This window comes from Sorghum bicolor, chromosome 1 (genome assembly GCF_000003195.3).
Source record: "Sorghum bicolor cultivar BTx623 chromosome 1, Sorghum_bicolor_NCBIv3, whole genome shotgun sequence".
NCBI lineage: Eukaryota > Viridiplantae > Streptophyta > Magnoliopsida > Poales > Poaceae > Sorghum > Sorghum bicolor.
This window is the reverse complement of record NC_012870.2, coordinates 16,915,349-16,943,226: the sequence shown is the minus strand read 5'-3', so window position 1 is coordinate 16,943,226 and position 27,878 is coordinate 16,915,349. Positions and strand designations below refer to the sequence as shown.

Sequence of the window (27,878 nt, the reverse complement as noted above, 5' to 3'; positions counted from 1 at the left end):
TCATAATTATTATAAGTAATTATATACCACTGAAGCCAATTAAGCATTTATAGTTTTGAAATATGGATTATATGAAAGAAACTAATTAAGTGATTATATATCAGGTTAAAACTAATCAAGGTATAATTAATAAAGAAACATTATAGTTAATATTAATAACGTGAGCATTTAATTATTTATTTATAAAAGATCAAAATTATAAACATAATTTACTTTTAGTTCAAAAAGACTTAGATAAGTATTACTTAAATTATTTATGTGCTTCATGTTTAAATAATCAAATTATAATTAAGAAGTATTTAAGTTCACATTTGATTATAAAGATACCAAAATATAATCCTATATTGTCTTTATCTTAATTAAATAGAAAAGCATTCAAAACGTTAATCAAATTATTTAAACTCCTAAATACGAGACAATGAAAACAACATTGCTAACATATAGATTACGCCGACATAGTCACAACGCAACGAGAATCGAATTACAACTAGATTGCTCCTAATTTAAAAGCTATTTAATAAATATTAATCAAATTATATTTAATAAATTCAAGAATAAGATACATGATAAATATTTATACTACTACGCAGAGCGCGGCGATTCAAAACTAACGCGACAAAAACGGGATTAAACGGAGTTGAAACGCGCATTCTATGGCCAAAACTAGATCAGTGGCAAGACTGTGAATAAACAGAACTAATTTTCGTATTTTAAATAATTAAAACAGAATTTTAAATGTGTTTTGGACTGTGGGCACTATTTCCCTAAAGCGCAGGGGCTAAAACAGAAAAGGCAAGGGCTTTAAATTAAATACTTTTGAACTGAATGGAGTGCGGGTTAATTACCGAAAAGTGCAGGGGCTTTTTCGCAAAATGGCCAGGGCTGACCGCGTCTGACTTGTTGACCGGCCACGCGGCGCTTCGGGACTGGCCGGTCCACGGCCCGCGCCTGTGGACCGGGGCGGGGGCGCTGGGTCCACCGGTCCACCGTGGACCGGGGGCCGGGCGGGATCGCACGCAGCGGCGGCGTGGTCCGCGGCGGCGGCGCCATGGCCGCGGTGCTCCGGCTCGCCGTGGCGGCGCTACGGGGCTCGGGGAATCGCGCAGAGGGCACCGGCGTGATGCGCACGTCGAGGCGATCTCGGTGCGTGTGTTGGCTGCGTGAGAGAGAAGGCGGGGAGGACGGGCCGCGCGGAGGCGGCGGCTCGACGACGGCGAGAACTCCGGCGTGGTCACAGGCACAGTAGAGAGGGAGAGAGCGCGCGCAAAAGGCACCGACGCATTCGTCGCGCGCTTGCGAGCCTCGAGAAACGCTCACCTTCGTGAAGAACATCGGCGTCGAGGCGGATGGCGGCAGCGGGATCTTGGCGAGCTCCGGGCTTAGGGTTTTGGCGTTCGCGAGCGCGGCTTGGTGGCGGCTAGGGTTCGAGGAAGGGGCGCGGAGCGGCTGCATCGTCCGTTTTATAGGCTAGGGCGGCTCGGCGAACCTCGCGACGCGTGCGGCGCGGACGTCTAAGCCGGTGGCTGCGGCCGACTCCGAATCGGCCGGGGTTGGGGATGACAGGTGGGTCCCACTTGCGGGGCCCACCAGTCAGCGGGCGAATGCGGGTGATGGAGGCAGCGCGTGCGGGCTGCTGGCCGAGCTGGGCCGGTGCTGCTGGCTTGGGCCGAAGCGGGGCGTTGGGCCGCAGCCTGGCTAGGTGGGCCGCTGGCGTCGGGGAGAGAGGGAAGGGGAAAACTCGGCCGAGGGAGAGGGAGCCGGCCCAGAAAGGATAGAGGGCTTTCTCTTTTTTTTTTGTAAAACAGAAAATCTAACTTCTTTTGTCAAACTATTTCCAAACTATTTTCAAACTATATTTCAAAATAAATTTGAGGCAATACTTTAGGGATTATTTTGGAATTTGTTGTTAGACTATTTCAAAATTTAAATATATTTTAGTTTAAACATACTTCTCCAACTCGAATCTGAACTAGTTTTCAAATAGGACTTTTGGAGTTTTATTTTTCCGAAAACCAACGGGACCTAAACGCGGCTCGCTAGAAAATTTAAAATTTATTTTTTTTCTCTCACAAGCCAAACAAAACTAGGGCACCCAGCACACAACAAATAAAACACTCATTATCTTTATAAAAGTTTCACTTATCTTTATAAAAGTTTTAAAAATTCTACATTTTTCTCCTTTCATAATAACAATAATTAATAAAAATCTCGTAATATTTTAGAAAAAATATAAATCCTTCATTTAATTTAGTATTTTCTAATAACAATCTAAAATTAAAAATTTTAGAGTGTTATAACCTTGGTGGCCTCAGCGGCCTTGGGCTTGCAGATACGGCGGCGGCGCCGACCAAGATGTGGCACCGATGTCCAAGAACAAGAGCGAACGGAGATATTTTCATTCTGTACCAATCTGAGGGGGTGATCTGCAAATATAACCAGAGACTAACACTCGGTTAGCACTATTGTGGACTTAAACGACACAAAAACAGAGATTACGGACCTAAGTAGTCGTTTTGAGAGTTTATGGACCGGGGTGACACACCTCAACAAGTATAAGAACCGGGTATGCACTTTGCTCTAAAAAATTTACAAAATATTTAATATTTCTCGTCACGTCGAACGTATACGTAAAACATTAAATATAGATAAAAAATAACTAATTGTATAGTTTATATATAATTTGTGAAACAAAATTTTTAAATTAAATTAATTTATGATTGGATAATAATTATTAAAAATAAATGAAATTGGTACCATAGCATTTTATATTTTTTTTTCGAAACTAAACAGCCCCTAGGTAACCTCTGGTTGTGGACTGCAAAATTTCAGCTGGTGCGCACGGTGAGCGGACCTCCCCCCGTCCGAGACGACCCTGCGATGACGCAGCAAAGTAGATAAGGATGGAGCCTTTTTTTCTCTCTCCAAAAAATCAATCAAAAAAGAAAAAAAAAAGATGAGATGAAGCGGACTGGCGCCGGATCCCGCATCTCCAAGGGCGTTAGCGTTAGATAATGGATCCTCGTTGGACTGGATGGATGCATCTGGCCACGCTAAAAATATCCTATCCTCAACCTCAACCCAATCCGATCTGATGGGCAGCGTCACACGTCAAGAGTCAAGACGAAAATTGGCTCGCCCCCTTCACCTCGTCCAACTTGGAGGAAGCCCGCCACGCGTCCCCTCCCAGCGCCTCCTCCCCCTCCGTGGCTCCGTCCCTAGTCCTCCCTACCTACCCGCCTGCCGCCTTCGAGCGCCAGGCTAGCAGTCCCATACATGATACTAGAGCCTTGTTTAGTTCCGAATTTTTTTTTTCTTTTCAAAATCGTATTACTTTTATTTTTATTTGACAAACATTATTTAATAACAGAGTAACTAGGTTTAAAAGATTCATCTCGTGATTTATAGATACACTGTGCAATTAATTTTTATTTTCGTCTATATTTAATGCTCTATGCATGTGCCGCAAGATTCGATGTAATAGAAAATTTTGAAAAGTTTTAAGTTTTTTGAGTGAACTAAATAAAGCCTAGTACAACAGACAGCAAGATGCCTCTGGAGTGCGCCCGCCCGGTCTTGCCCGGCATCCTCCGTTCTACACAACACAATTCTACGGTGTTGGACCCGCAGGTTTACACCACTACTGTGCAGCACAGATGAGATTAGTTGCACTCATGGGAAGAGGAAGAATTTTTTTTCTAACTTTATGCAGCATTGACTAACAACATACTGATAATAATTTCAAATAATGCATGAAAGAGAATAAAAAAAACTTACATTGGGTTGTCCAACTTTGAAGCCATCGTCGCTTTCTAAGAGATATCAGATATGATTGTCTCGGTTATATTAAAAAAAAAATAGAAGCAATGTCTTCGCTTCTTCCATACACGAACAATTAAAAAAAACACAATGTAAATGACATACGATCCGGTTGATAGAATCATAGGGTGTAGTCCGCTTCAACTATAAAACATACATGGTATGAATATCTGATACCGATGTTTGATGATAATACATAAATAATCATAAGTAATCTCGCTAGACTCCATGATACTTAGGCACAAACTAATGGTAAGTTTGTGCAAGAAACTTGCCTAAGTAATTATCTATCATTAGTTTGTGCATACTCTTCAAACATGTTTCTTGGAAAAGTAATAAGATAAAATCAAGCAAATGCAAAGCTATTACCAATCACATTACAAGTATATGCTTGCTGGAGATTTACAAGTATATGCTTGCTGGAGTAATGGAGTACTAGCAGGAATTATTTTGGCTTCTTAGGCATTATTTAGATCTAAAAACTTTTAGATTTAGACACTGTAACACTTTCGTTTGTATTTGATAATTAGAGTCTAGTCATTGACTAACTAGGTTCAAAAGATTCGTCTCACGATTTTAAATTGTGCAATTATTTATTTTTTTAATCTATATTTTATGCTTCATGTATGCGTCTAAAAATTCGATGTAACGAAAATTCTTGTAAACTTTTGAAATTTTGAAGGCATCTAAACATGGCCTTAGTCTAGTTGATTTTTGAGTTTTTGAATACATGAAACATATCTAGTTCTAATTTCTGAGAAAGAAATATAGATATATCTTATCCGATTTCATCTCTACCGTTGGATACTTGTTGGACTGGATGGATGGATGCATCTAGCCAGCCCAAAATATCCTATTCCCAACCCAATTCCGATCTGATGGTCAGCGTCGCGATGCGCGGGCGCCGGCCCGCCAGAGGACAGCAAAATGGGCCCTCTGGAGAACGCCAGGGATCCTCCGTTCCGATTTCACACACAGTGTTGGGCCTACGGGTTTACACAGTTGCACTTTTGGGCCCAGTGGCGCCTCTCCCAGACCCAACTACTCCTAGAAAAAGCCCGTGCTAATCACATTCGCAGACGGCCATAAGCCTTTTTCTTATCCAAATAGCTTTTGTAATCTATCATTCTTGGAGATAAATTCTATGTACACCCAGACAAGAATACTAGTAGTTTCCAACAAAAATCTACCATCTTTGAAAGCAATTGCTGGAATCTTATTACTGAAGAACAAGATTCAGTTTCTAGGATCCAAATGGGCCCTTAGTATAAACGTCTGCTTCCACACACAAAAGCACATCCTTGTTAAGGCCTTCTGGCGCCTGCCGATAAGCCATGTAACTTGAAAATAACAGAAAAAGACCAAAAGACCGTGTAAACTACTGCACCATCTTCTTTTCTCTCTTCAGAAATAACAGTCTTCTGACATTGAATAAAAGTAGAATTCCACAAATGACCCACCATCAGTCGTAAATCATTCCATCGGAAACACGATGATATGCAAATGTATGATCCACATCTTAATTATGGATTGGGTGGTGGACATGTCTTTCCAAAAGCCATAACTGTTCAAACAAATGACTTTAGCTTTCTCACGGTTCACAACCCATAGCAGCTTTTTCACAGCTCAACCAAACACATTAGACTGATAACTCTGACTTTGTATTTATATTTGGCTTTATTATGGTTTCCGAGTTTGATTTCCGACCCAATAAAAAGGGTGAGTTAGGAAACATTTCTTGATATTTTCATCTGATTCCGATAAGTTTCACCTCTACTTTTCCAACAATTCTTGGGTATAATATAAAGATGTGCTGTAGTCCTGAAAATGAATGTGAAATATATATAATTAGTTAAAAAAAAAGCAGAGACAAATTTATAAGTAATTGTTGTATACTTAAGCTGAAGAATCTTCATGGTTGACAACAGCTGTATTTTAATGTCCATTCTTCACAACTACTTACCATTTATTAAATTGAAGATGCAACAACTTTGTTCTTCTAAAATGATTTCACCTAGTGAGGAACTAGGGATATATACATCTTACTCAGAAAATGTAGGTGGTCAAATATGTCCATCAAATGGACTACTCCCTCTATCCTATAATATAGTGCATTCTAAAAATTTAAGGAGTTTCTCCTCAAATGACGCATCTACCTATAGATGAAACCCATTTAAGGAGTTTCTCCTCAAATTATGGTTTCCATTTTAGCAAACTTTGTGAAATTTAAGTATGGACACCACATAGAATGTATTATATACTATATTCTAAGATGAAGGGAGTAGCTATGATGGAGAATTAGATGAATGCAGTCAAAATATGGCACCGCAGATAACAAATGGCAACAAATATCATTAATGAAAAGCAAGCAAAAGGTTACAACCTCTTTGTGATTGTCGGTACATAGCAATTCTTCAAAACAAGACCAGGAATGTATCATACTACCATAAACACATACTATGAAAAGAAGAGAAAATAAAGTAGATAACCTATCCTCATGATTTAATTTGGTCACCACCGAAGTCCCAGCCCATGAGAAGACATCCATAGCATTTTGTAGCCACAGTTGTTGATCTTCACCTTTTGTGTTGGGCTTCTAGTTTTGATCAGCCAGTGAGTCTGAGAAAAAAGGAACATATGGAAAATATGGTAGAAATGCATCATACATAGGCTCTGTGAGACTACATATAACACAAACTTTCCCATGATCCATGTCATATGACATTAGCAGATTCCCACATTTCCAAACAACGAAAATCACGTTGCACTCTGGGTGGATTGCGATTAAAGAATAATCCCGCTCGAACATGAGATCCACCTTTCCGCAAAGCTGGGAAGTGCTAACATTATACTTAAACATCCATTGACCCGCACTATAATCTTCAAGAATCCAGACTGATATTTTAGAACTGAGATGTCTCCTAGTATTTATATAGCACAAGCGCCCCTGTGATTGACCAATAAAAGCAACAGGGCCGTTAGCAAAGTTTTTAAAACTCATACTTTCCAGCAAAGGAATGGTCCTCCATGTCTTCCCTTCCTTGTCAACTGTCAGTATAGTGGACTCAGAGGAGATCAAATGGAGTATTCCATTCATAAAGACACCTCTTTCCCCGATCGGCACAACCTCATCACTCCAACCATTTTCCTTGTGACTCCACGCTCCAGTTTCCGATGAGTAAATTTCCAGGCCAGTGATATATCCGTACTGATCTTCCTCTAGGAGCTGGAACACATGGAAGTGGGAGGAGACAGCCGGGTCGAAACCCAAACGCACTGTAGACACTGGGCTGTTGTTAAGGGGCTCAGGCAGGACTACCCATGTATCAGCAGCGGGGTTGCACACCACGTAATTGAATTCATCTCTGGGATTCACCTTCCAGCACATGTTGAGGAGAAGGCCACCGCAGCAGTCCCTAGGACGGATCCACCTGTAGCCAGGCAAGAAGGGCAACGAAGGGTCCAGAAATGGAGGTTCTTCGGTCCCCCTGATGCGGATGAATTCGGGAATAGCTGTTATCTCGTCCTCTTGGTTCAACAGGTAGTGAGGGTAGAAGAAGCCAGATACTGTCTGGGGAATGTTCTTGCGGTGCTCCGGGTGAGAGATGAGGCCGTGCCAGTGACGGGAGACGCACTTGAATCGGCAGACCGATTTGACCGGCAGGCGAGACAGTATGTCGACGATGAGGTCATCGGTGAGGCCGGCGGCGGCAGTTGCGGCTCTGGCCCTCTTCTCGGAGGAATCCATCCGTTCCGTGAGCACAGGTCAGTCAATAATCCGTCACCACTCACCACCAAAACTGCAGATCTGATCAGTTGTTCGTTTCAGTAAAAACAATCCAGCAAGCCGAGCTGAATCAATTGATAAAAACACGATACCCCTATTTTCTTACCTGAATGAAGACGCATGGAGATTGGCAGGCGCCCCCAGCATCAAACTTGGGCAGCCGACTACAATTACCGCCGTTCGGACATTCGCCGTTGCCCCCGACGCTTGGCGCTCGCCTTTTCCATGGCCTCTACACCCACGATGACGGGTCGGACGGGGCGAGTTTTCCCGGACAAGCTCCAGCGGCGGCGGCGGCCCTCTTCGTCGAGGGGAGGAAGACGACTAGACTAGTGCTGGCGAAGTGTGCCCTACCGCCCGCTGTCAAGAGCCCTCCCAGTACAGAAAGTCAGATATTAATTGCAGTGCCACGCATTTTGCTGATGTGACAATATAGTTATTGAAGAAAGAGAGTAAAAAATATAGAAACTGGGTCTAAGTTAAACTAGGTCTACACAAAATCCAAATCAAAGACATGAAGTGATATGATTGGTTAAGAATAGAGAGAAAATGAATGTGATTGGATATAAAAATATTCTATAGAAACTATCCATTGGGACCATAGTTTCTATATATAATGTCTATAAAAATTAATGGGTATAGAAACTATATGTAGTTTTCCTAGCATTGTCGAGGAGCCTGGGACGGGCCGACCCGTCTGGCCCATGTGGCCCATTAATGATCCAACAAGGCTGCCCCGTCTCCGTCTCCAAGTCCACACTGGATAACGAAGGGATAAGCTGGGCAACGGCCACTCCCATCCCCGCACTTCACCGGCCTCCGCCTCCTCCCTCCCCTCCATCGCCGTCGCCGGGGCGCTCTACAGCTCAAAATGGCGGCCACCGCCACCGCCACCGCCATGGCCATAGCAACTATCTCCCCCTCGGCTCCGATCCCTTCCGCGCCCTTCCCATCCCTCCCCCTCCGCCTCCGTTCTCAACCCCTCCTCGCTGCCTCCCGCCGCCTCCTCCTCCCTGTCCCCAAGGCCTCCTCCTGGGACGAATCCGTCGCCGAGGAGGGAGGAGACACGGAGGAATCCGCCGCCGCTGGGGATGAGGAGGACGAGGACGAGAAGCCGCGGCCGGAGCCGGTGTCGTCCTCCGAGTTCCAGTTCGCGGCGCCCCCCGAGGGCTACGTGGAGCCCGCGGCGTTCGACGAGCTGCCTCCGGAGTCCCCAGAAGACGTGGCGGCGGCGTACGAGTCGCTCTACGGGCCGGCCTTCAGCGGCGAGTCGCTGCTGGGGAACAACGTCTACGAGGTCAAGGTGGTCGACCCCATCGACATGGACCGGGAGCAGCGCCCCAACGACGATTTCACCGAGCGCGTCGTCCAGGTCAACCGCGTCACCAAGGTCGTCAAGGGAGGCAGGCAGCTCTCCTACCGCGCAATTGTCGTCGTTGGCGACATGAAGGGCCACGTTGGTGTCGGCGTGGGAAAGGCCAAGGAGGTCACGGAGGCCATCACCAAGGCCGCCATGAACGGCCGACGCAACCTTGTCACAGTGCCGCTCACTAAGTACTCCACATTCCCGCACAGGTCAGTGACATTGTCCAGCGCTATTTAAGATTCGCTTGTACTTAAATTGCTCCCAAATGGTTAGCCTACACCTAATCCTGTTAGTTTGAATTTAGTGGTTCTTCAAAAAAGTTTGAATTTAGTGAGACATTGAACAGTCAAGGTTAATTGTGCCTGCCAACTGATAGAAATAAAGCTGGTTTTAGACTTGCTTTCAATTTATTGCACTATTTTTCTAACCTTGACTGAGGCCTAAGAAAAACATACAGCAAGCTGTTTTAAGAAATGAGACTAGTGGCTGCAAAATCAAATATCGTTGCTGGTTTCTTGTGGTACTATTCTTGACCCAATACGGCTATTTGGAAGCTAACATGACAGTTTGGATAGGGGCGAGCCCCTCCTGTTTCGTAAAAAAAATGACAGTTTGGAAATTGTCCCTATTAGTGCATTCCTATTTGACAGGCACTGAAGTGTCATGGTCATTTATCTTTTGTTTGATCAAGTTTGATGGTGAATACAATCTGAATTTTCCTTCACGAATTTGTAACTCTCTACATTGACAGCAAACTCCATGTTAGAAGTTAGATCCAGTACTGTAGATATGTCTCCTTTCCTGTGGTCTGAATGTTCCTGTTGTGTGGATAATAAGCTGTAGTAATTCACTTGTCAGGATTAGCAAGGGACAGGCCTGGTTCAAGTCAAGGGTATTAGCCTATTAGGGTATTCATTTGAATACCCATTATTTTTGCCAAACAACTAGTACTTCTATATGTTGAACACTTTCAAGTTATGATAAAGTCTATGAATGTAGGATATACTGTTTTTGTATGATATACAGCAAGCAATGAATAATTTAAACTATCTTTTTTATGGATCCAAAATGCTCTAAGTAGAAATAATTATTTTTGCAACATACTCCGTAATAGTGTTCACCTTTAACTTCCTTTCCTCCTGGTTAAGGTGCATACGTCACTGTTTTCAGACAATTTAGTGCATTGTTTTTTGTCTCTTGTTCTGGTAGTACTAATTTGGGTCAGTTATAACTTTATGGCAACTATCTATTTAGTTCCCTGAGCTGTGATTTTTTGAAGCATTACTTGTACGATTTGCAAGGTTGCATCAATTATATCTGTAATCTGTCCAAAGCTATCACTTTTTTCAAGCGTTATTTTTACTGGCTTTTGACACAAATACATTTTTGAGTAATCTAGAACCTATTTGGCAAATCAAATTCAGGCAAATGAATTCATTGGCTCAATGTTCCGGACTTTGTTTTGAAAAAGCAGCTAGCCTGACATGAAAACTAGACTATCTGGTCTAACAAAAGAGATTCTTATAATCCTGTTCAATTGCCAATAGAAGCTTGTACTTAAGTCAGTTGGTGTTTCTATTTATAGGCTCCCTCACTAAGTCTGGATTCTGGTTAAGAGATTGTGACATAATTTTGTAAACACTTTACTCACTACTGGAAGTGCTGCTTTAACATTTTTTTCTCTGGTCAATTGGCTCAATCTAAATGTTTCGGCTCAACTGATTGCAGTTTTACGCCCCTTGACTTTACCATTTCCTTTTCTCTCACATTACTAGTACCGTTTTTATTCCCCTTGAATGTTTGCCATGTTATGAATTGGTGAATCCTGTGGCACCCCAGCAATATTAGGATTTTTCCTCTCCTTCCCATGATAGATGGACTGTAACAAGATGATAATGTATTATTGATGTTATTGCAATTTGAACATTTTGTCTTGCTTTTTGCTGCAATGCGAGCAGAGCTGATGCGGACTATGGAGCAGCCAGGGTGATGCTGAGGCCTGCTTGCCCTGGATCTGGTGTTATTGCCGGTGGAGCTGTGCGGGTTGTGTTGGAGATGGCTGGTGTGGAAAATGCTCTGGGTAAGCAACTGCGCAGCAAGAACCCCTTGAACAACGCACGAGCCACCATCAAGGCGACGCAGATGATGAAGCAGTTCAAGGATGTCGCCGAGGAGCGTGGTGTTCCAATGGAGGAGCTATGGAAATGATAAAAACAAATCGAAACCGACCCCCCTGCCCCCACCCCCTCCCTTTTGTAGCATTCTTTCTCCTTGCGCTGTATTTTTCTCAAGTTCTTTTTTCTGCTGTGTCTATCTATGGGATGGGATAACCCCGCCTCACGATTTCTTTTTGCATATCTCTTCTGAGATCGCCAGTAGTGCCAACATTTACACGCAAGTTTACGGTGAAAATTGAATCAGTGAAATCTGACCTTGTATTATATGCATTCTCTTCACATCTGTACACTAACTCCTGGTAGAAATTCAGACCAAAGAATGAACAGATTCAGCACAAAAAAAATGCATCTTGTCTGTACACCGACTACCGGAAAGAGATCCGTGCCAAAGAATGAACAAATTCAGCACAAATTTGTCTGCCCGCGCACGCTGCGGCGACCATCTGTTGGAACCGGTCGACACCGCATGGGATCCTCAGCACACCTGGCTCGGCTGGCCGTAGCCGAACCGCTGCGCGGCCATCTCCAGAACGGCCGCCACGCGTGGCTCCATGAGCATCTCGACGCGCACCATGACCCTCTCCTCGTGCCCGCTGCCCCCCTCGTCGCCGACGAGCACCATGGGGACGTAGCCTCTCTCGGTGTCCTCCCGTGATCGCCGTCGCCGGCCAGCAAAGCTGCCGCTAAGGCTTGCTGCCGCGACGGCGCTGCGGCGGACCTGGGGCTCCCGTTCACCGGTTTCTTTCTTCCTCGCTGCCGCCGCCATCGTATCGATCGCTTGCTGACACAGGATCGGAGCCAAGGCTTGGGTACGCTAACAAGCTGCTGAAGCTGCAGGTTAGTTGCTTGCGAGAAGAAGGCTTGGTGACACAGGATCGGAGCCAAGGCTTGGGTACCCTAAACGAGAAAGTTGCCCACATAATTTGTTGTTAGAAATTTGTCAAATAACAAATTTTAAGCGACAAAGTTGCCCACATAATTTGTTAGAAATTTGTTATTTTTATATCTCATAAACGAAGTCGAGTTTAGACAAGATATTTTATAAAGTTGTGTATCATCATATCATCTACATGTGTGATTTTTTGACGAATTTAGACAATTTTTTTGTCGTGGTTTATACGGGTTTTCACGAACGGTGTGGTTTCACTAGATACGTTTTTCTCTATGGATGACTTATACAGGATGTTTGGTTTTATGCTATCATCTTTAATATATCAAAATTTCAAAAGTGTTAATAATATGACTAAGTTTTGTGTAGTCTTGCATGATGCCATATATGCCTTAATGGATTAAGGTCTTTGTTTGGTTGCATTTTATCAAATTTAATCCACGTATGTTGGTGTAGATTAGAGTAAAACTTACCTTCACAAAACTTAGTCATATCAAATTTAATCCACATGTGTTGGTGTAGATTAGAATGAAGCTTACCTTCATGAAACTTAGTCATATCAAATTTAATCCACGTGTTTGGTTGCATCTGTATCAAATTTCATGAAACTTACTTTTATGAAATTTCTATCGGGACTGGCTTAATTCATACGAGCATACGAGTAAACTTGTCTTTTTGTCAAAAAGTTAACACTAGAACTAAACTCTTTCTTCAATTTGAAAACACAAGTGTCAAATTAAAAATAATTTTTAAAAAAATATTAATGCATTTTTCCCATAAAAGAACGAGGGCACGAACGTGTATAGAGAAGAAAGAGCTTCAAGTGCCCGTTACCCGTGTGTACATGACGGTTAGAACTCAAAATGGCAATGGGTACCCGAAATCCGAGTACCCGACGGGTTTTACCCGATAAGGACGCAGGTGTGGAATGGATTTTGTACCCGCGGGTACGTTATTGGACGAAATCCTTTACCCATCGGGTATGGCGAGTATGGGTGTGGAATAGTAGTACCCATACCCGCGTACCCGTAGATAAAAAATACCCGCAAAATAAGTAAGCAACCTTAGCAATTTAGCCCATATAGCCCATGAACTAATTGGCTGAACGTGGGAAGTGTTGAGCGGCTGGTGTGCTACTAGTGCTGCTATTAATTTACTGGAAGTTGTTATATTTCATTTCCTATAAGTTGTGATATTTAACTTGCTGAAAGTTGTTATATTTCTGTTGAACTCGGGTATATTTTCGGGTATGGAATACCCGTCGGGTAAGAATTACCCGTCGAGTGCGGGTATAGAATGAATTTCTTACTCGTCTGCTTTCGCGGGTAACCGATGAAATAGGTTTTGACCTGGCGGGTGCGGGTACGGGTGGCAAGTACCCATCGGGTACGTACCCGTTGCCATTCCTAGGCCTTGTTTAGTTCACCCTGAAAATCAAAAAGTTTTCAAGATTCTCCGTCGCATCGAATCTTGTGACATATGCATGAAACATTAAATATAGACGAAAACAAAAATTAATTACACAGTTTAGCTGTAAATCACGAGACGAATCTTTTGATCCTAGTTAGTCCATGATTAGATAATATTTGTCACAAACAAACGAAAGTATTACAGTACCGAAATCTTTTCACTTTTCGGAACTCAACAATGCGCTAGTTAGAACCGGGCAATTAACGAAGAATATCCAGTACAAATAGTTCAGGTGGGGCCCGCCTGACCCAGCAGCTACAGCCCGCAGGCGGCAGGCCGCAGCTCCTCCTCGGCTCCTCCCAAAAGGCCAAAACGGAGAAGCCAGGTCGGCCTTCGAGATTTCAGATTTCTACTCGCATCGTTGTCCAGCGCGTCTGTTGGCATTTCCCGGCAGGGAGGGGAGAACCGGAGGAGGGCTGGCGGAGGATCGCAGCGCAGCCACGGCTAGGTCCTAGGGGCATACGCCGGTAAATCCCGCTTTCCTTATCCTTTACCCTCTGTTATTGAGCTGTTGATACTTGCGAGCCATAAATTTATGCATCTAGGATCCGTCAAATGCGCGAGTTTTCCTCTTTCCTCTAGGATATTCCCCTCTCTCCCCCTTTGCATCTTGCGAGTAGCAGTATATCTACCATGAACGCAGTCTGCGCGCGTCGTAGTGTGTGGTTTTGGGAGTTCCTGGTGCAGGAACGTGTCACTGTAATCGGTCTTCAGGAGACCAAAGGTGGCTGTAATGTCGCAAAACATGATCTATGACTTAATGGGAGTAGAATTTCACTACTTTGCTCTCCCGGCCGTGGAGCCCCGTGGTGGCGTGGCGTCGCTCTGACTCGGTAGGGACTGACTTGTCTTGCTCGGAGTTCTCTGTCACTCTGAAACTGTCGTCGTCTCGTAGTGTCCAGGACCAGTGGTGGTGGTTAACAATGGTTTATGGCCCCTCTGTCGAGGCCGGCAAGCAGGCGTTCTTGGATGAAATCGGCGAACTCCACTCCTAGGTTTCTGAACCTTTGGGTAATTTGTGGTGATTTTAACATGATCTACAAGGCGGAGGATAGTGAAAGGGCCTCTAGCTGAGTTGGATATGTGGTCAGAGTAGCACTCCTCAGTTCTTGAGTTGCTACTCAGGTCTTGAATTCGACTCCCCGTGGGAGTGAATTTTCAGGCTGGGGTCAAAAAAAACCCTAATCTATCCCACGCCAAAGCACAGTTCTAAGGCCTGGCCCCGGTTCTGGTTGTTCTCACATGGGCTAGGGTGCTGCTGCGTATGGGTGGGGTAGGGGTTCGGGGGTTATCTCCACCTACGTGAGAAGGTCTTTTTAAGGCAATGCCTGGGGCTGTCTTACCCCTATAGGTTGAGATTTTTTTACAAGGCGGAGGATAAAACAACTAATGTCTCAGTGACGACACTGCCTTAACTGAGCTCACCTCCAGGGCAGGTTGTTTACATGGAGCAACGAGCGTTTGCCTCCGACATTGGAGCGCATTGAACGTGCTTCTGCCTCCGTCGAGTGGCTGGAATGCTTCACCTCGAGTGGCCTGACGGAGATCCTTATCAAAACCACTACTGGATATCATTTGACCGAATGGATTATACCTCAACTAAATTGTCCGACTTGACCAGGCTCCGATTTGGCCTAGCAGTAGTAGGTACAACACTTACCTGAGTTTCTCACTAGCGTTTTTTTAAAAAATGTTTAATATGTAGCATGAACAGTGAAAAACCAAAATCCAATAGGTACTAGGTGTTTTTTTTTAAGAAACACCTAATTCGTGTTGGAGAGGAAAACCACACCTCCCACCCTAAATTTTTCTTTTATCAGTGGAATGGCTTTTACACAAGTTTCGTTCTTTAACAGGGGGAAAGCTTCTACAATTTTCATTGCATACAATTTCATATGTACCGGAACATGTTTACCTCTTTTGGAAGTTCAATTTTTCAACTGACAGAGAGTATAGGATAATCAGTACAATAGGGAAAACAGTGATAACAACAGCTGCTACGCTCAACCTTTCTTGATGAAACCCGAAATAGTCTTTCAAGAAAACAGCAACACTTTTAATCTCTCCAAATGCTTCGACCTCTCTGTCTATATTTCCGTACTGGGAGGTCAGCAGGGAATTGAGTACCCAAGATGTAGGTGTAAGGTAATAGAGCCAGATCCACCACTTTGGGAATTTCTGAAAAGAAAATTTGAACTGAATGTTAGTGCTTTCCTCCACACAACATAGAGAAACACCTGGTTGAGAAAAAAATGATTTCCTTTATAGAGTTAGCACTGTGTAGTTTTTAGAGTTAGTTTTAATCTTCATCTGAGATTAAAACAATTGAGTTTACAGGGGATAAAATTTATTTTTTTTTTCTTCTGTTGGTGCTGCCTAGGTGTTATGTTTGATTGTTGCTAAAATTATCAACCAAATATATCTTACAGCTATTCTGATTTTTTAGTATATATCAGTTATTGCTAAATTATTTCCAACATTATTAATGTTTCACGACTACTCTAGCATTTATGGGTAGGTTACAACTTACAAAATTACTACATCTCATTTGTAAATTAGGAAGTAGGTGCGGAAGAGGAATACCAATCACTAACTTCTTTTTAGTCCTCAATTTAAATATTGGTAATATGAACGATATAATTTTTTTTGTAACTTTGTGAATTTCTCCTTACAGGTAATACACACGTTTCTTGTAGGGACATATATAATGTTAATTCAAATATGATGTTTACAGTTTACATGTCAACTATTGAAGAATTGTCACCTCGAGTAATGCAGATTCCAGTATAAACAGTAATCATTATGCAATTCCATGTGTTGCTAATTCTTGTGATTAGGTTGGCAAATGCATTTCCAATGACTAGCCATAGCATGATTGTTGGAACCAAAGCACATTTTTGGGGCTAGATTCAGATTTCATTAGCCTTGCCACAAACCATGGCAGGTTTGGGGTACATATAGAGTAGCAAACTTGGTCCTTAAGAAAGGATTACAACATATTCTAAGTAGATGCTAAAGCAAGATAATAAGATAAGATGCTGACATAAGCACCAACTACTCCTAAGATAGATAAACACAAGACTTATGCTTTCAATGATATCATATCAGTGGACCATAACTTCTTCTGTACGCCCACTGAACTAGATTTTGATAACTAATTTTATCATAGTTAAAAAAGCCATACTGGGACAAACCCAAATTTCATTACTATAAATCTAAAATATCAATGGAATCCAAACACCTGATGATGATGCCAATAGGTTTAGGATAACAAAAACATTGTTATATACCACCTCTGGCAACAATAGAAATTTGTTTTGAACATCACCACTATGCCTAAATCATACTTTTACTATTATAATATATTTATAAATGCAATTAAGTGAATGCATTTGTCTATAAATTTATGCATGAGATCCAACATGCACAGACCAGAGGCAGTACTCTCTCCAGTCATCAAAAGATGACGTATAGTTGATCTATTACACTAGAAGACCGTGCAAGTTAGAAATAGTTTTCGTATGTCCCAGACGATTTCCACTTGGACTGTCAGCAACTCAGCATCACAATAAATACAAATTTCAGACTGATATATCTTTTAGTGTTGTCAATCTAACTTTCTGTGAGAACATAGTCGGCAAACTTGCACTCCATGACCACATTTCCCTAAATGACTAATTAAAAAAATATAAGCTGTATTATCATGTTTGTAATAGTGGCAGGAGATCCAAACTTACAGGTCCAGGTAAAACAAATCCCGAGAATAGGGTCTGCATTGTGTTAAAAAATGATCCCAGTATGGTGGCAACTTGAACATTTGGAGTTACTGAAACAAGCAGCAATCCGACAAAAACATAAGAAAGAATTGAGCAAAAGGTGGTGTAGAAGAACAATAGGAGTTTGTATGCTGTCCAATAATAGCCAATTGTTGGGTAGACGATGCATGTGTAGAGTAATGCTTGGATAAGTACATAAGGGATCTCTATTGCAGCCTGTAGGAAGTGAAGAAATTTTAATTAATCCTTTCAATATAGATTTTGTACTCTTAAAAAACTTGTGATAAGTATGATAGTATCTAACCTGTGCAAATGAGTATGACCAGGAAGAATACATTCCTGCAAATTTCTCACGATACATTACAATGCGCTCTGTTGTACTGAATGATATTATTGACTGGTTATTGTAAACACCAAGTTGTACAATGCCCATATACATTGCACCAAAAACATTGAATAGATCCTGCTCATTGTTTCTTGGAAGCAACAAGAAAGGTTAGTTAGCTTATTGAATCTGTGACATATCTTGGTTAGTTGATGTCATACTTGACTACTGACATCAGAGTACAATTTTTCTTATCAAACATATAGGAGAGCTGCATATCTTTGTATTAATAGAGAGAGAAATACAAATAACCTACTTTGTCTCGCTCAGGAGAACAAAGTGGGTTACAGCTAACTTTTAGCAAAATATACAATTATCAGTAAAAGAAATATACGACCAAAATAAGAAAACACCGGAATGGTGTGTGGACTTACAATATCTTTGCATGCCTCCAGTACAATACTCCAAAGGTCAAGGCTATTATTGTTGTCATCACCATACGATTCAAATTATATTGAGGGCTTCTCCAGTAAGTTATGTTCTGTTTCCATAAGCATGCTTTAAATTGACACCATCCATTCTGTGTGAAACGATTTGAGAAACATAGGTTTTCTGAATTTGGCAGTGGACTACTTAGTTGCTTAACAAGCTCTTGTTTGTTCCTGCAGAAAGAAAAAACTTATAATTGCTTTCGTAGGTGCAGTGGTGATATTTTGTTGACATGCTTTTTATCAGTATATGGATCTTGCTTATTTAAGGCAGAAATTAATTCTCTGTTGATCATCAAATGAAAATAGTGTGGTAATATTATGTACCTATGCAAATGTGATTCTTGGTAGACACTTGCAAAGTCTATATTGAGCTGAAACTCCATGGAGGCTGATGTTACGTCCATCATCCAAGTAGCAGGGTTGCAATTTCTCTGTATTTTTGGGACACCAGAAACTTTCTATTGATACAAGGAAGCAGAATTTGTTAGTTCAATGGAACTAGCCTGGCCTGATTGGTGGTATACGTGGATGTACAGTCTGCACACACCCACTATCCAGTTTAAGTCCTCTTCATTATTTTTTGGTGTGGATTTTCATAATGATATGATTTTTCCAAATTCCATATATTTTTTCCCTCAAAACAATATGGAAGATGTGTGCTGCCATTGGACTATAAGAGAGGAAAGGCCAATTGGACAAATAGCTGAGTGCTACAATGACCTCAAACAATCACAACAGCGGCTACCTTGCACGTAGGGGTGCCCATACAACATTAAAACCTGAGACCCAATACCTGAATCCGACCCTGAAATACATTGCTATTTCAGATAGTATAAGCCCAGAAACTCGATTTTAGTTTGGGTAATTTGGGTTTAGGGCCCGGTACCAGATTTACCTGAAACTGTGGAAATATGCTATTTGGTATTTGTGATTGATTGTGCTGTTTGGTACTGTCAATTTGTGATGCAATTGGGATCTACTGATATATATGATATGATGCTCATGTTTTCTATTCTAAAACGCTCCTAAAGCTCATTAGTTTCTATTGCATTATTGCTTAAACTTAGTGCTATAGTTTTGTTGCTATGCATTTCATTTTGCTGATTTCAGGTAGTTCGGAAATACATGAACTCGAAATTTCAGATTCCCAAATGTCGGGTAGGCAAATTTTGGGTATCAATTTCAGAACCCGAATTAACAGACTCAAACTTTTTTGGGAAACCTGAATGCCCACCCCAGCTTGCACAACAACACACTGACCTAACACAGGACCACAACAAACAACAACCTCATATGAATGATGAACTCAACGACCAATGCGATACCTCCCTCCCATGACCAAAACAATTATGTTACATGACCCAAACACAAACAGCGACCTAACATGGTGTGCCATCGCAGCACTGCCAGCCAAGAGAACATCACACGTCCACGGCGCACGCCACATCAACTCAAGGGCCAGCAATACGACAGCGATGCCATTGGCTTTCCACACTGCATCACTGACTTCCGTGCGTGGTCTCACCTACCATCCGTCCACTGGCCACCACCTGGATCTGGAGTCCCTAGCCTGAGCTCCTCTCATGCAAGGCTGTCTAGCGGCAAGTTGCAAGCGGCAAGCGCTGTTGATGCCACAGCTGCTGGGGTTGCCTCAGGTCACCAATATGCCTATGAAGTACTTGTTGGTGCGTGCATGCGTGGCGTGACTATGGTTTTGTGGGATTTGTGTCAAGCTCGAATTCATATTCGAATTCAAAAGAAAAGGATAAGAAACGAAGAACCATAAAAGAAATAGTTACACCATCTGGAATTCATTTCGTGGAATACTAACCTCAAAGTACTCAATCACTTTGCAAGATTGCTCTCCTATTGGCCCATTGTAGATTATTTTCCCACCATTTTTCATCAATATAAGCTGCACAAAAATATTTACTCAATTCAAGAAGGTAAATTTCTTCTAGCCACTAAAAAAATCTTCTATATTATTGGTGGAAATATCTGTTTCTTTTTCCTCTAAGAAAAAGAACTTAGAATTAAGCTACAAAGCATTTCCCTTTACATGCATAGTGATGCTTTACAAAACGAGGAAAGGAGACTAACGGGTTGATATATTATTTTATCTATACCATTTATATATTCCTTACATGGGAACAAAATACAAAACATGAAACTAATTGTTCCAAAAAGTGGTATGTTGACTACTTCAGCTTTGCACAGGATTCTCGTTGATACCTCATCAAATGCCTCGAAAATGTCAGTGCTAGGCTGATGGATTGTACACACAACTGTCCTTCCTGTTTCAGAAATATTTTTCACTGCACGTATAACAGTTGCAGCTGATCTAGCATCTAATCCTGTAGTTGGTTCATCCATTAGTATGACTGATGGGTTTGAGACAAGTTCGACAGCAACTGTTAACCTTTTCCTCTGCTCCAAGGACAATCCATTTATTCCTGGCCTCCCGACTAAAGAATCTTTTATTTGATCTAACTCAACAGTTTTGAGGACTTCATCCACAAATTCCTGTGCGTAAATATGCAAAATGAAAAGAATGGTCAATTACTTAAGAAACCTTTTGTTGTTTTGCATCTGATTCTCTATTTATGGGAATATCAGGTTGAGTTGTTTATCAAAAGTTTTAATGTCTTGTGATGTTTCAGGGGACGTACAGATCTTGTTTTTTCATTATGCTGCGAAGGCAGGCGAAGCCAAGCTGAATATGCTACAGATTCTGCAACTGTAAGTTGTGGAGAATGTGTGTCCGCTTGCTCGCAATAACCTAAGATTCTGACAAATGTTTCTTGAACCTTGGGATATCCACCTATTCTTATGTCTCCTTCAATATATCCTCCAGTTTTCCTTCCTGCCAATACATCTAGTAGAGTTGTCTTCCCAGCTCCACTAGCACCCATTAATGCAGAAAGAACACCTGGACAGAATGCACCAGTGATGCTGTTTAGTAATTGAAGTCTTCTAGCTGGGTAGCCTAGTTTTAGCATTTCCTGCAACATGGGTACAATTGTTATATATGTTATTCAAAGAAAATCAGGCAAGCACTATAGAAACAATAAGAAAAAGTGAATATGGGGCTTTTCAAATTACCGGTGGTGTGTCAACATAGTAGTTCAGATTGTGGAACGTAAGCGCAAGTTGCTTAGTAGACATAGCCATCTTTTCTGCAAGAAGATGAAGATGTAGGAGATTGCATATATGAATGGATTATGGTCTTGAAACAGGACTTTACTGGCTTTATATTGTTATTGAGAAGTATATGTATATTCTACTGTGCTGTATGATACCTTATTAATATTAACATAATCATTTCAGTACGCTTTTCCCTGTTGTGTCAGTGGGGAGGGAGGAGAAGCACCGAAGCAGGCAGTTTGTTTGTGGGATTACCTTTTTGAGTCATGTTTGCATGATCATCATATTCTTTTTGGATATCAGTCTCTTCCTGTCTTTTAGAAAAGCACTTTCTAGTCATGCTTCCATAATATGCTTCTATAGCTGAAACAGGCAAAAATATGATTTGTTTCTAAAGTAAATAAAAATTTATGGTGGTATCCAGTGCACTTTTAGTAGTGAACTTACGCCTTCTATAAGCTAGTGCTAGTCCAAAAGCCATGTAGAACAAAATGATGAATCCAAGTAGGGCTCCAACAGATATCCAATAAAAATTCCAACTGTAGTAGAGGCCATGATTTATCAATATTTGGTTCCCTATTGTTTTATTCTGCATGGTTTCCTAAAAAATATACAAGTGATGGTGAGAATGTTAAATGCCTGATAGCACCCAATCTTTTTCATTTTTCTATCTGAGAAGACATTTCACCTTTTGCCATCTTGGTGCAAGGAATTCATTTATGCATATGCTGATTTCTGCATAGGTCAATGGAGATGTCCAAAATCCCCACCTTAACCATCCTGGTATAGAGGCTGGAACATGAAGGTAGTATATAACAAGTGTTAAGTGATGTAGATGCTCTGCAAATGTGTCTTCTATGATGATAGTTGTCTTACATTTGGGAAGAATGCAGCCTCCAAACACTAGGAAGATTAATAGGGAAATAAATGCATAGAAGAAACACAAAATATGTGTTTGAGCATAAGAAGCGACAAATCGATAGAACGCCATTACTGATTGATGGAGAAGAGAAAGTATCAGTAACTGGCAGAAGAACCTGGAAGTGGTTTGAGGGAAAGACTTTTGTAGTCAGTGAGAGACACAGAATTGGTTCTCAAGTATGCAAATTTGACTTTTTTTCTGTAAAGATTTACCTGGAAGTTGTAGCTGTATAACCAATACCATAATAAGTGATGCATATCCATACAAGCGAGCATAACAAGGAGACAGGGACCTTCAAAATTGATGCAGGTATTGCATATGCCCATGAAGGATAAAAATGATAACTTTTTTGCTTGTAAAAACTTGGTAGTCTTGCAATTTGCATGCTCATCTCTGGTATGCCATTTAGCATAATGATGAAGATGGAAAAATATAATGCTCCCATATAGTAATTTGCATGAGTTAAATCTGTTGTCATACGAGTTTGGAAGAATACAGACATTGTAATGACTGCAACTATAGAAAGCTGCATAAATGAGTAAAGTTAATTTGGATTCATGTATTTTATACAGAAATAGTGGCTATTGTATTTCTTGAGCAAAGAAGTTTTCTGACTACTATAACCTGTGCAGTTTTGAAGGCATAAACAAACATACTCCTTTTGATCAGGAGTGTTTCCCTTGCTCCACATGCTTTGAACAGTTCCAGTTTGGGTAGTGAATACTTTTTGAATGATAAAGATTCCTTGCCCAACTTGCTTTTCTGAGGTACATTAGGCTCTTCAAAATTTCTCTGTTTCTGATATTTTCTGAACATGTTTGATAATTGATCAGAAGAAATGTATCTGTAAGATTCATCTGTACCAGACCAGTATTGCCTTTGGTCTTTTATGGACAATACCTAATGATTCCCAAATCAGCAAAAATAGATCATGAACTTGCGAAGTGTTTGTTTTGCCTTTTCAATTATTTTCGTGATTTACAGTTGTTTACCTCCTGGAGAAAGTCAGCCATCCCTTTTCTCTCTGGGCATCTGAAGCCACATTCCTCAAAAAAATTGCGAGCTTCGTTTTGAGGGCCATGGTAGATAATCTTTCCTTCTGCCATCAATATCAGGTCATCAAATAGATCAAATACCTCGGGAGTTGGTTGAAGAAGTGAAATAAGCATGGTGCATTCATTGATGTTTGCCATTTGCTGAAAGCACTTGATTATTCGGAAAGTAGTAGAGCTATCCAAGCCATTGGATATTTCATCCATGAAAAAAGCTTTCACTGGTCCGACAATCATCTCCGCTGGTGCATGCAGGTGAAAGAGTATTAAGTGATCACTATAAGAGCATATTCGCAAACCATATTTGCTTTAACTACCTGTTGTTAGTCTTCTCTTTTGACCCCCTGAGATTCCTCTTTTCATTGCATCCCCAACCATAGTGTCTGCACATATGTCTAGTCCCATGATCTATCAAAACCAATCAATTATATGAGCTTTGTTTTCAGTCCTAAGCTATTTTCCTTGAGCACTATTTTCAGTAATGTAATATGTTTCAGTAATTTTTTACCTTCAAAATGTAGTCTGTTTGTAGGCTTTTCTCTGAAGCTGCAACTGCGGTTGCCTGCGTAATCCAAATTACTTTTTTGAAACTTTTTAAGATGTATAATTTTTATATTAGAGCTGAAGTAGAGATGAGGTTCTGTTTTAATTATGTTCAAATATGTACATGATTTTTCTGCTTTTCACCCTATTGGCACTGGCATCTAACTATATGTTGTCAGTAAAACAAATAAGATAATGTCATTTGTTAGTTTCTAAAAGGAGACTAAAGCTTTACCTTCATGTATAGATCTATGTCATGATCGGGTATTATCCCAGTCACCTTCTCCCTTTTGCTCACCTCCTCGAGTATTTCTTTGGCAAACAAAAACACATATTGCTATTACTTTGGAAGATACATTTTTCTAGTTATGACTATTTGGGAAGAGGAAATTACCAGCTCTATTTCCAACACCTTGGCACCGGGCAGAGAAATCTAAAGTTTCCCTTACTGTCATATCAGGTATGTGCAAATCATATTGGCTAATATAAACAGCTGTTTTCTCAGGTACAAATTCATCAAGTCGGTAACTATTGTAAGAAATAGCCCCTGTAACCTGTGGACATCGTTCAACTTGTCATTCAGATTAAATTTGCATGGAATTTTCTAATTCTTGATATTTTTTTGGTAAATATTGAAGCAAGATTTTTTTAAAAGAAAATACTTTATCAAACAAGAAATGTAACTTGCCAAATAGAAAAGTTCTATCGATGGCATATTGGTTTTATGTGTATGATATGCTATGTAAATGCTTGCATCATATTACCTTATATTCATTTATTAGCTTCACGATGAACTAAGGAGGTGTACAATTCATTGATATGTCGTCACAACAAATTCTGGTTGTGGTTATTTTAAGCACAGGATCCTTTTAAATGAATACTTCAGCAAATTGTTTTGCTGTACACTTCGGTAGGTAGCATTGTGACCATCAGCTGGCATGCATAATTTGGAGATTAGTTAATCGATTATATTGTGTGTTAAAGAAGAGGAACGGCAGCAACATTAATTGGAAACATTATCATTTCAGAATAATAGGTTTAAAACTTAAATACCATATAATGTTGATATAAGTATTGCCTGTACGTGCATAATAATATCACCCACGGGGCTGGTCCTACTTCTATCTCAGAGTCAGTGGGATTTCTCTTGAGCTTCTGGGAGATTTTGTTTAGGTCTTGTGTAGATGTTGTCGAATTTAACTCAATCCAGTTGGGATGGACTGGGATAGAATTTACTTTAAGTTTCATTTCAGTCCGCTCCAACACATGTGGATTGATACGAATCTGACTATATCCAAATAAGGCCACTAGAGAGCACACTTTTTGTGAGAACAACACAGGAAAACTGCCTATCCCAATACCAAAGGGAACTCCTCAAAATGCTTCTAGGAGGACAACGACAATGCCCACAAGAGTCTGGGAGGCCCCGGGGATGGCTGGATCAAAGTTAGGCCTTGTTTAGTTCATCCTTAAAACCAAAAACTTTTCAAAATTTTCTGTCACATCAAATCTTGCGGCACATGCATGAAGCACTAAATATAGAAGAAAATAAAAACTAATTGCATAGTTTACCTTTAAATCACGAAATAAATCTTTTGAATCTAGTTAGTCTATAATTGGATAATAATTGCCAAATAAAAACAACAGTGCTACAGTACAGAAAACCAAAAAGTTTTCGGAACTAAACAAGGCCTTAATGTGGATGGTTCATCTGAGGAACAACCGGAGGAGGCTGGGGTTGGAGTAATTGCGAGGGACAGCAAAGGTTCTGTCATTTTCACTGCATGGACATTCCATGGCCGTTGCAGAGGCTGGTGCTCCAGAAGCTGAGGCACTGGCCTGCGTAGAGGGCTTACGGTTGGCAACGCAATGGTGTCACTCGCCGATCATCATCTAGTCGGATTGTTCGCGGATTGTCCACACAATAGGGAGTTCAGCTGCGGACAGATCGGAGCTTGGCTTTGTCACAGCAGAGGTGAAGGAACTCACACGGCTCACAAGCCAGTGGAAGATTATCCATGTAAGGTCTTGTTTGGATGTTGTCGAATTCACTTCAATCCATGTGTGGATTAGGGTGAAATTTAGTTCAAGTTTTACTCCAATCCACCTCAACACATGTGGATTGTTGTGAATCCAGCTACATCTAAACAAGGTCTAAAGAGAGATTTTAATCGAGTAGCAAATGTTTTAGTAGCTAGACGTAACAAGCACTCTGCAGCTTGGTTGGGACAAGCATCTGTGTGTGTTTTGGAATTGGGATCTCATCAATGCCGATTGTAAGAAGTAAGAACTTCAACACTCTCTTTACTCGCAAAAAAATGCATTGAAGATTTCACGTCGATCATAGCAAAAGAATATAACACACATTTTGTTGAAGAATTAAAAGCACTATTTGTACCTTCAGAGATTTATCGTGTTGGCCAGCAAGAGCTCGTAACAGTGTGCTCTTACCGCATCCTGGGGGTCCTAGTAGAAGAGTCAATCTGCAAGCATATTAAGGTAACTTCATACTGCAAGCTTCATATATCTTTCACGCTAAGCATATTAAGGCTAATAAGGCCCTACTCGATCTAGTGCTAAATGTAATAGTTGCACATCAAGTAATTTCGAGAAAAAGGATGAAATTCTTGGTGTTGACATACCTGCAGGGTTTAATGATTCCGCTTACATCTTTTAGAATTTTTGTCTTCATTTTGTCAGACTTTAGCCCGAGCAACATGATGAAACCCTATGAATTATGAAGAAGCCTAGTAAGCATAACTATTGGCTTCTAAATTAGGGCTGTAATCAGCTCACAAAACGGGAATGATTGCAAATACTTGCTCTGTAGAAATTCAATTCATTATCAATAAAAAAAATCGTTATCAATATTTCCACTTGCTTTTGGCTAACCTCATAGATGATCCATATACATAATCGGAGAGTTTTAGACACACACTAACAAAAAACAAACAAGTTAATTGGATGATTTGTCCTTGACCAGAGAAGATTGCGAGAACAAAATTCATGCAAAGTATTAGCTTCTGCCACATGAATCCGACCATTATCTTGAAAACAAGAAAAAAGTAAAAACAAAATGTTATGTCCAAATTCCATGTTATGCCTTCTTCTTTTACAAATGGAGACATGGTTGTACCGGTGCATAGATTACACCGTCTAATAAAAGTAGCGGTAAAACTTTTGCCATTATTAAAAAAAATTAAAATGACTTGTAATTTTGAACAGAGGGAGTAGGTCCACCATGATGAAAATTTCCTGTGCTAGTACCAAGTAAGATTTGCCTTGCTTACCCAGAAAAAACCCTTGGTGCTGTTCCACAGGGTTGGTAGTTGATTCCCACCGGAGTATCCGCTTTCTGCTTCCACGCAGAGATTTTCATATGTCACCTCTATTGCCGGCAGCTTCACACCAACCCTGTCATTATGCATTACACAATAATGAGAAAATTGCCATATATATATACTACACTCGTTAATATAACTAACTATATATTGTGTGCTACCGCTAGCATGATGGTTGCATCAAAGAAAACTGCTTGCCTCTCAATTCTTTCCTTTTGTCTCTTGAGGAAACCAAGGTTGTCATCCTCGACGCACTTGAGAAGATTGTCGACAAATTCTCGCCTCTTGAGAGCGCCTGCCTTGCTGCTCTGAAGCAACACACTGTGGCGCGCCTCTCCAGCATTATCAGCAGAAGATCCATTCCTGTGCTCTTCTGCTGCCATCTCCAGTCCAATCTCCTTGGGGGCCATCTACATTTGTAGGCGCCGAAGTTGGTCACGAGATGGGGCATGTACATGTACTTGTACTGCCTCGAGGTACCCTGGGTTGTAGCTAGCTAGTTCAATGATGCAAGTGTGGCATCTCGGGATGGGCATATCACGTGGTTCTTATACTATTGATATTGATTGACATACCCTCTTAAAAGCTCTGAGATACGTATTCCATCCATCTAAAAAAGATAGACACTATGAAATGCATGCTGGTCAAACTTTCTCAAATTTAATTAGCTTTATAGAAAATATTAGCAATATTTGTACCACTAGATTATGAAAAATATATCCCGTGTTTATCGAATGATAGTAACTATGTATTATTAATATTAATATTTTTTATATATA

General features: G+C 40.9%; 3 protein-coding genes and 1 long non-coding RNA gene across 9 annotated transcripts; 2 read left to right on the top strand and 2 right to left on the bottom strand.

Annotated features, from left to right (window-relative positions):
* On the bottom strand, positions 4,924-7,978 carry LOC8065143 (F-box protein At3g49450). 2 transcript variants are annotated; one of them, XR_002449294.1, is made up of 3 exons: positions 7,710-7,978; positions 6,306-7,624; positions 4,924-5,637 (listed from the first exon to the last, which is right to left on the bottom strand). XR_002449294.1 is itself a non-coding variant. In XM_002464309.2 (2 exons), exon 2 carries the CDS (start codon positions 7,562-7,564, stop codon positions 6,413-6,415), a length of 1,152 nt encoding a protein of 383 aa, XP_002464354.1. In that variant the 5' UTR covers positions 7,565-7,624; positions 7,710-7,978; the 3' UTR covers positions 6,149-6,412. The 2 variants fall into 2 exon arrangements, 1 of the variants encoding a protein (XP_002464354.1); XM_002464309.2 differs by lacking the exon at positions 4,924-5,637 and having other exon boundaries at positions 6,149-7,624.
* LOC8065677 (30S ribosomal protein S5) lies at positions 8,357-11,410 on the top strand. Its single transcript, XM_002466879.2, has 2 exons — positions 8,357-9,178; positions 10,928-11,410. Exons 1-2 carry the CDS (start codon positions 8,475-8,477, stop codon positions 11,175-11,177), a joined length of 954 nt encoding a protein of 317 aa, XP_002466924.1. The 5' UTR covers positions 8,357-8,474; the 3' UTR covers positions 11,178-11,410.
* Positions 13,763-21,380, top strand: LOC110430905. The gene is made up of 2 exons (XR_002448341.1): positions 13,763-13,972; positions 20,758-21,380. It is a non-coding gene; the product is annotated as an uncharacterized LOC110430905 (long non-coding RNA).
* On the bottom strand, positions 15,354-27,637 carry LOC8065676 (ABC transporter G family member 50). 5 transcript variants are annotated; one of them, XM_021449092.1, is made up of 24 exons: positions 27,298-27,636; positions 27,049-27,172; positions 26,401-26,486; positions 26,157-26,241; positions 24,153-24,312; positions 23,994-24,070; positions 23,724-23,777; positions 23,533-23,623; positions 23,156-23,457; positions 22,788-23,063; positions 22,376-22,689; positions 22,118-22,278; positions 21,930-22,033; positions 21,689-21,842; positions 21,497-21,604; positions 21,200-21,273; positions 20,767-21,099; positions 20,330-20,620; positions 19,929-20,012; positions 18,422-18,555; positions 18,041-18,268; positions 17,586-17,757; positions 17,243-17,497; positions 15,354-15,683 (listed from the first exon to the last, which is right to left on the bottom strand). In XM_021449092.1, the coding sequence occupies exons 1-24, from the start codon at positions 27,507-27,509 to the stop codon at positions 15,417-15,419; spliced, it is 4,146 nt and encodes a 1,381-aa protein (XP_021304767.1). In that variant the 5' UTR covers positions 27,510-27,636; the 3' UTR covers positions 15,354-15,416. The 5 variants fall into 5 exon arrangements, with proteins under 5 accessions (XP_021304767.1, XP_021304758.1, XP_021304763.1 ...); XM_021449083.1 differs by having other exon boundaries at positions 21,930-22,278; positions 27,298-27,637; XM_021449088.1 differs by having other exon boundaries at positions 18,422-18,528; positions 21,930-22,278; positions 27,298-27,637.

Excerpts from the sequence above, each read along its gene's own strand:
- LOC8065677 (XM_002466879.2), top strand. The coding sequence starts at position 8,475 with ATGGCGGCCACCGCCACCGCCACCGCCATGGCCATAGCAACTATCTCC. Across the intron at positions 9,179-10,927 it reads TACTCCACATTCCCGCACAG|AGCTGATGCGGACTATGGAG; the intron begins GTCAGTGACATT and ends CAATGCGAGCAG.
- LOC8065143 (XM_002464309.2), bottom strand. The coding sequence starts at position 7,564 with ATGGATTCCTCCGAGAAGAGGGCCAGAGCCGCAACTGCCGCCGCCGGC.
- LOC8065676 (XM_021449083.1), bottom strand. The coding sequence starts at position 27,509 with ATGGCCCCCAAGGAGATTGGACTGGAGATGGCAGCAGAAGAGCACAGG. Across the intron at positions 26,487-27,048 it reads GCACCAAGGGTTTTTTCTGG|GGTTTCATCATGTTGCTCGG; the intron begins GTAAGCAAGGCA and ends CATAATTCATAG. Across the intron at positions 22,279-22,375 it reads TATACAGCTACAACTTCCAG|GTTCTTCTGCCAGTTACTGA; the intron begins GTAAATCTTTAC and ends AACCACTTCCAG.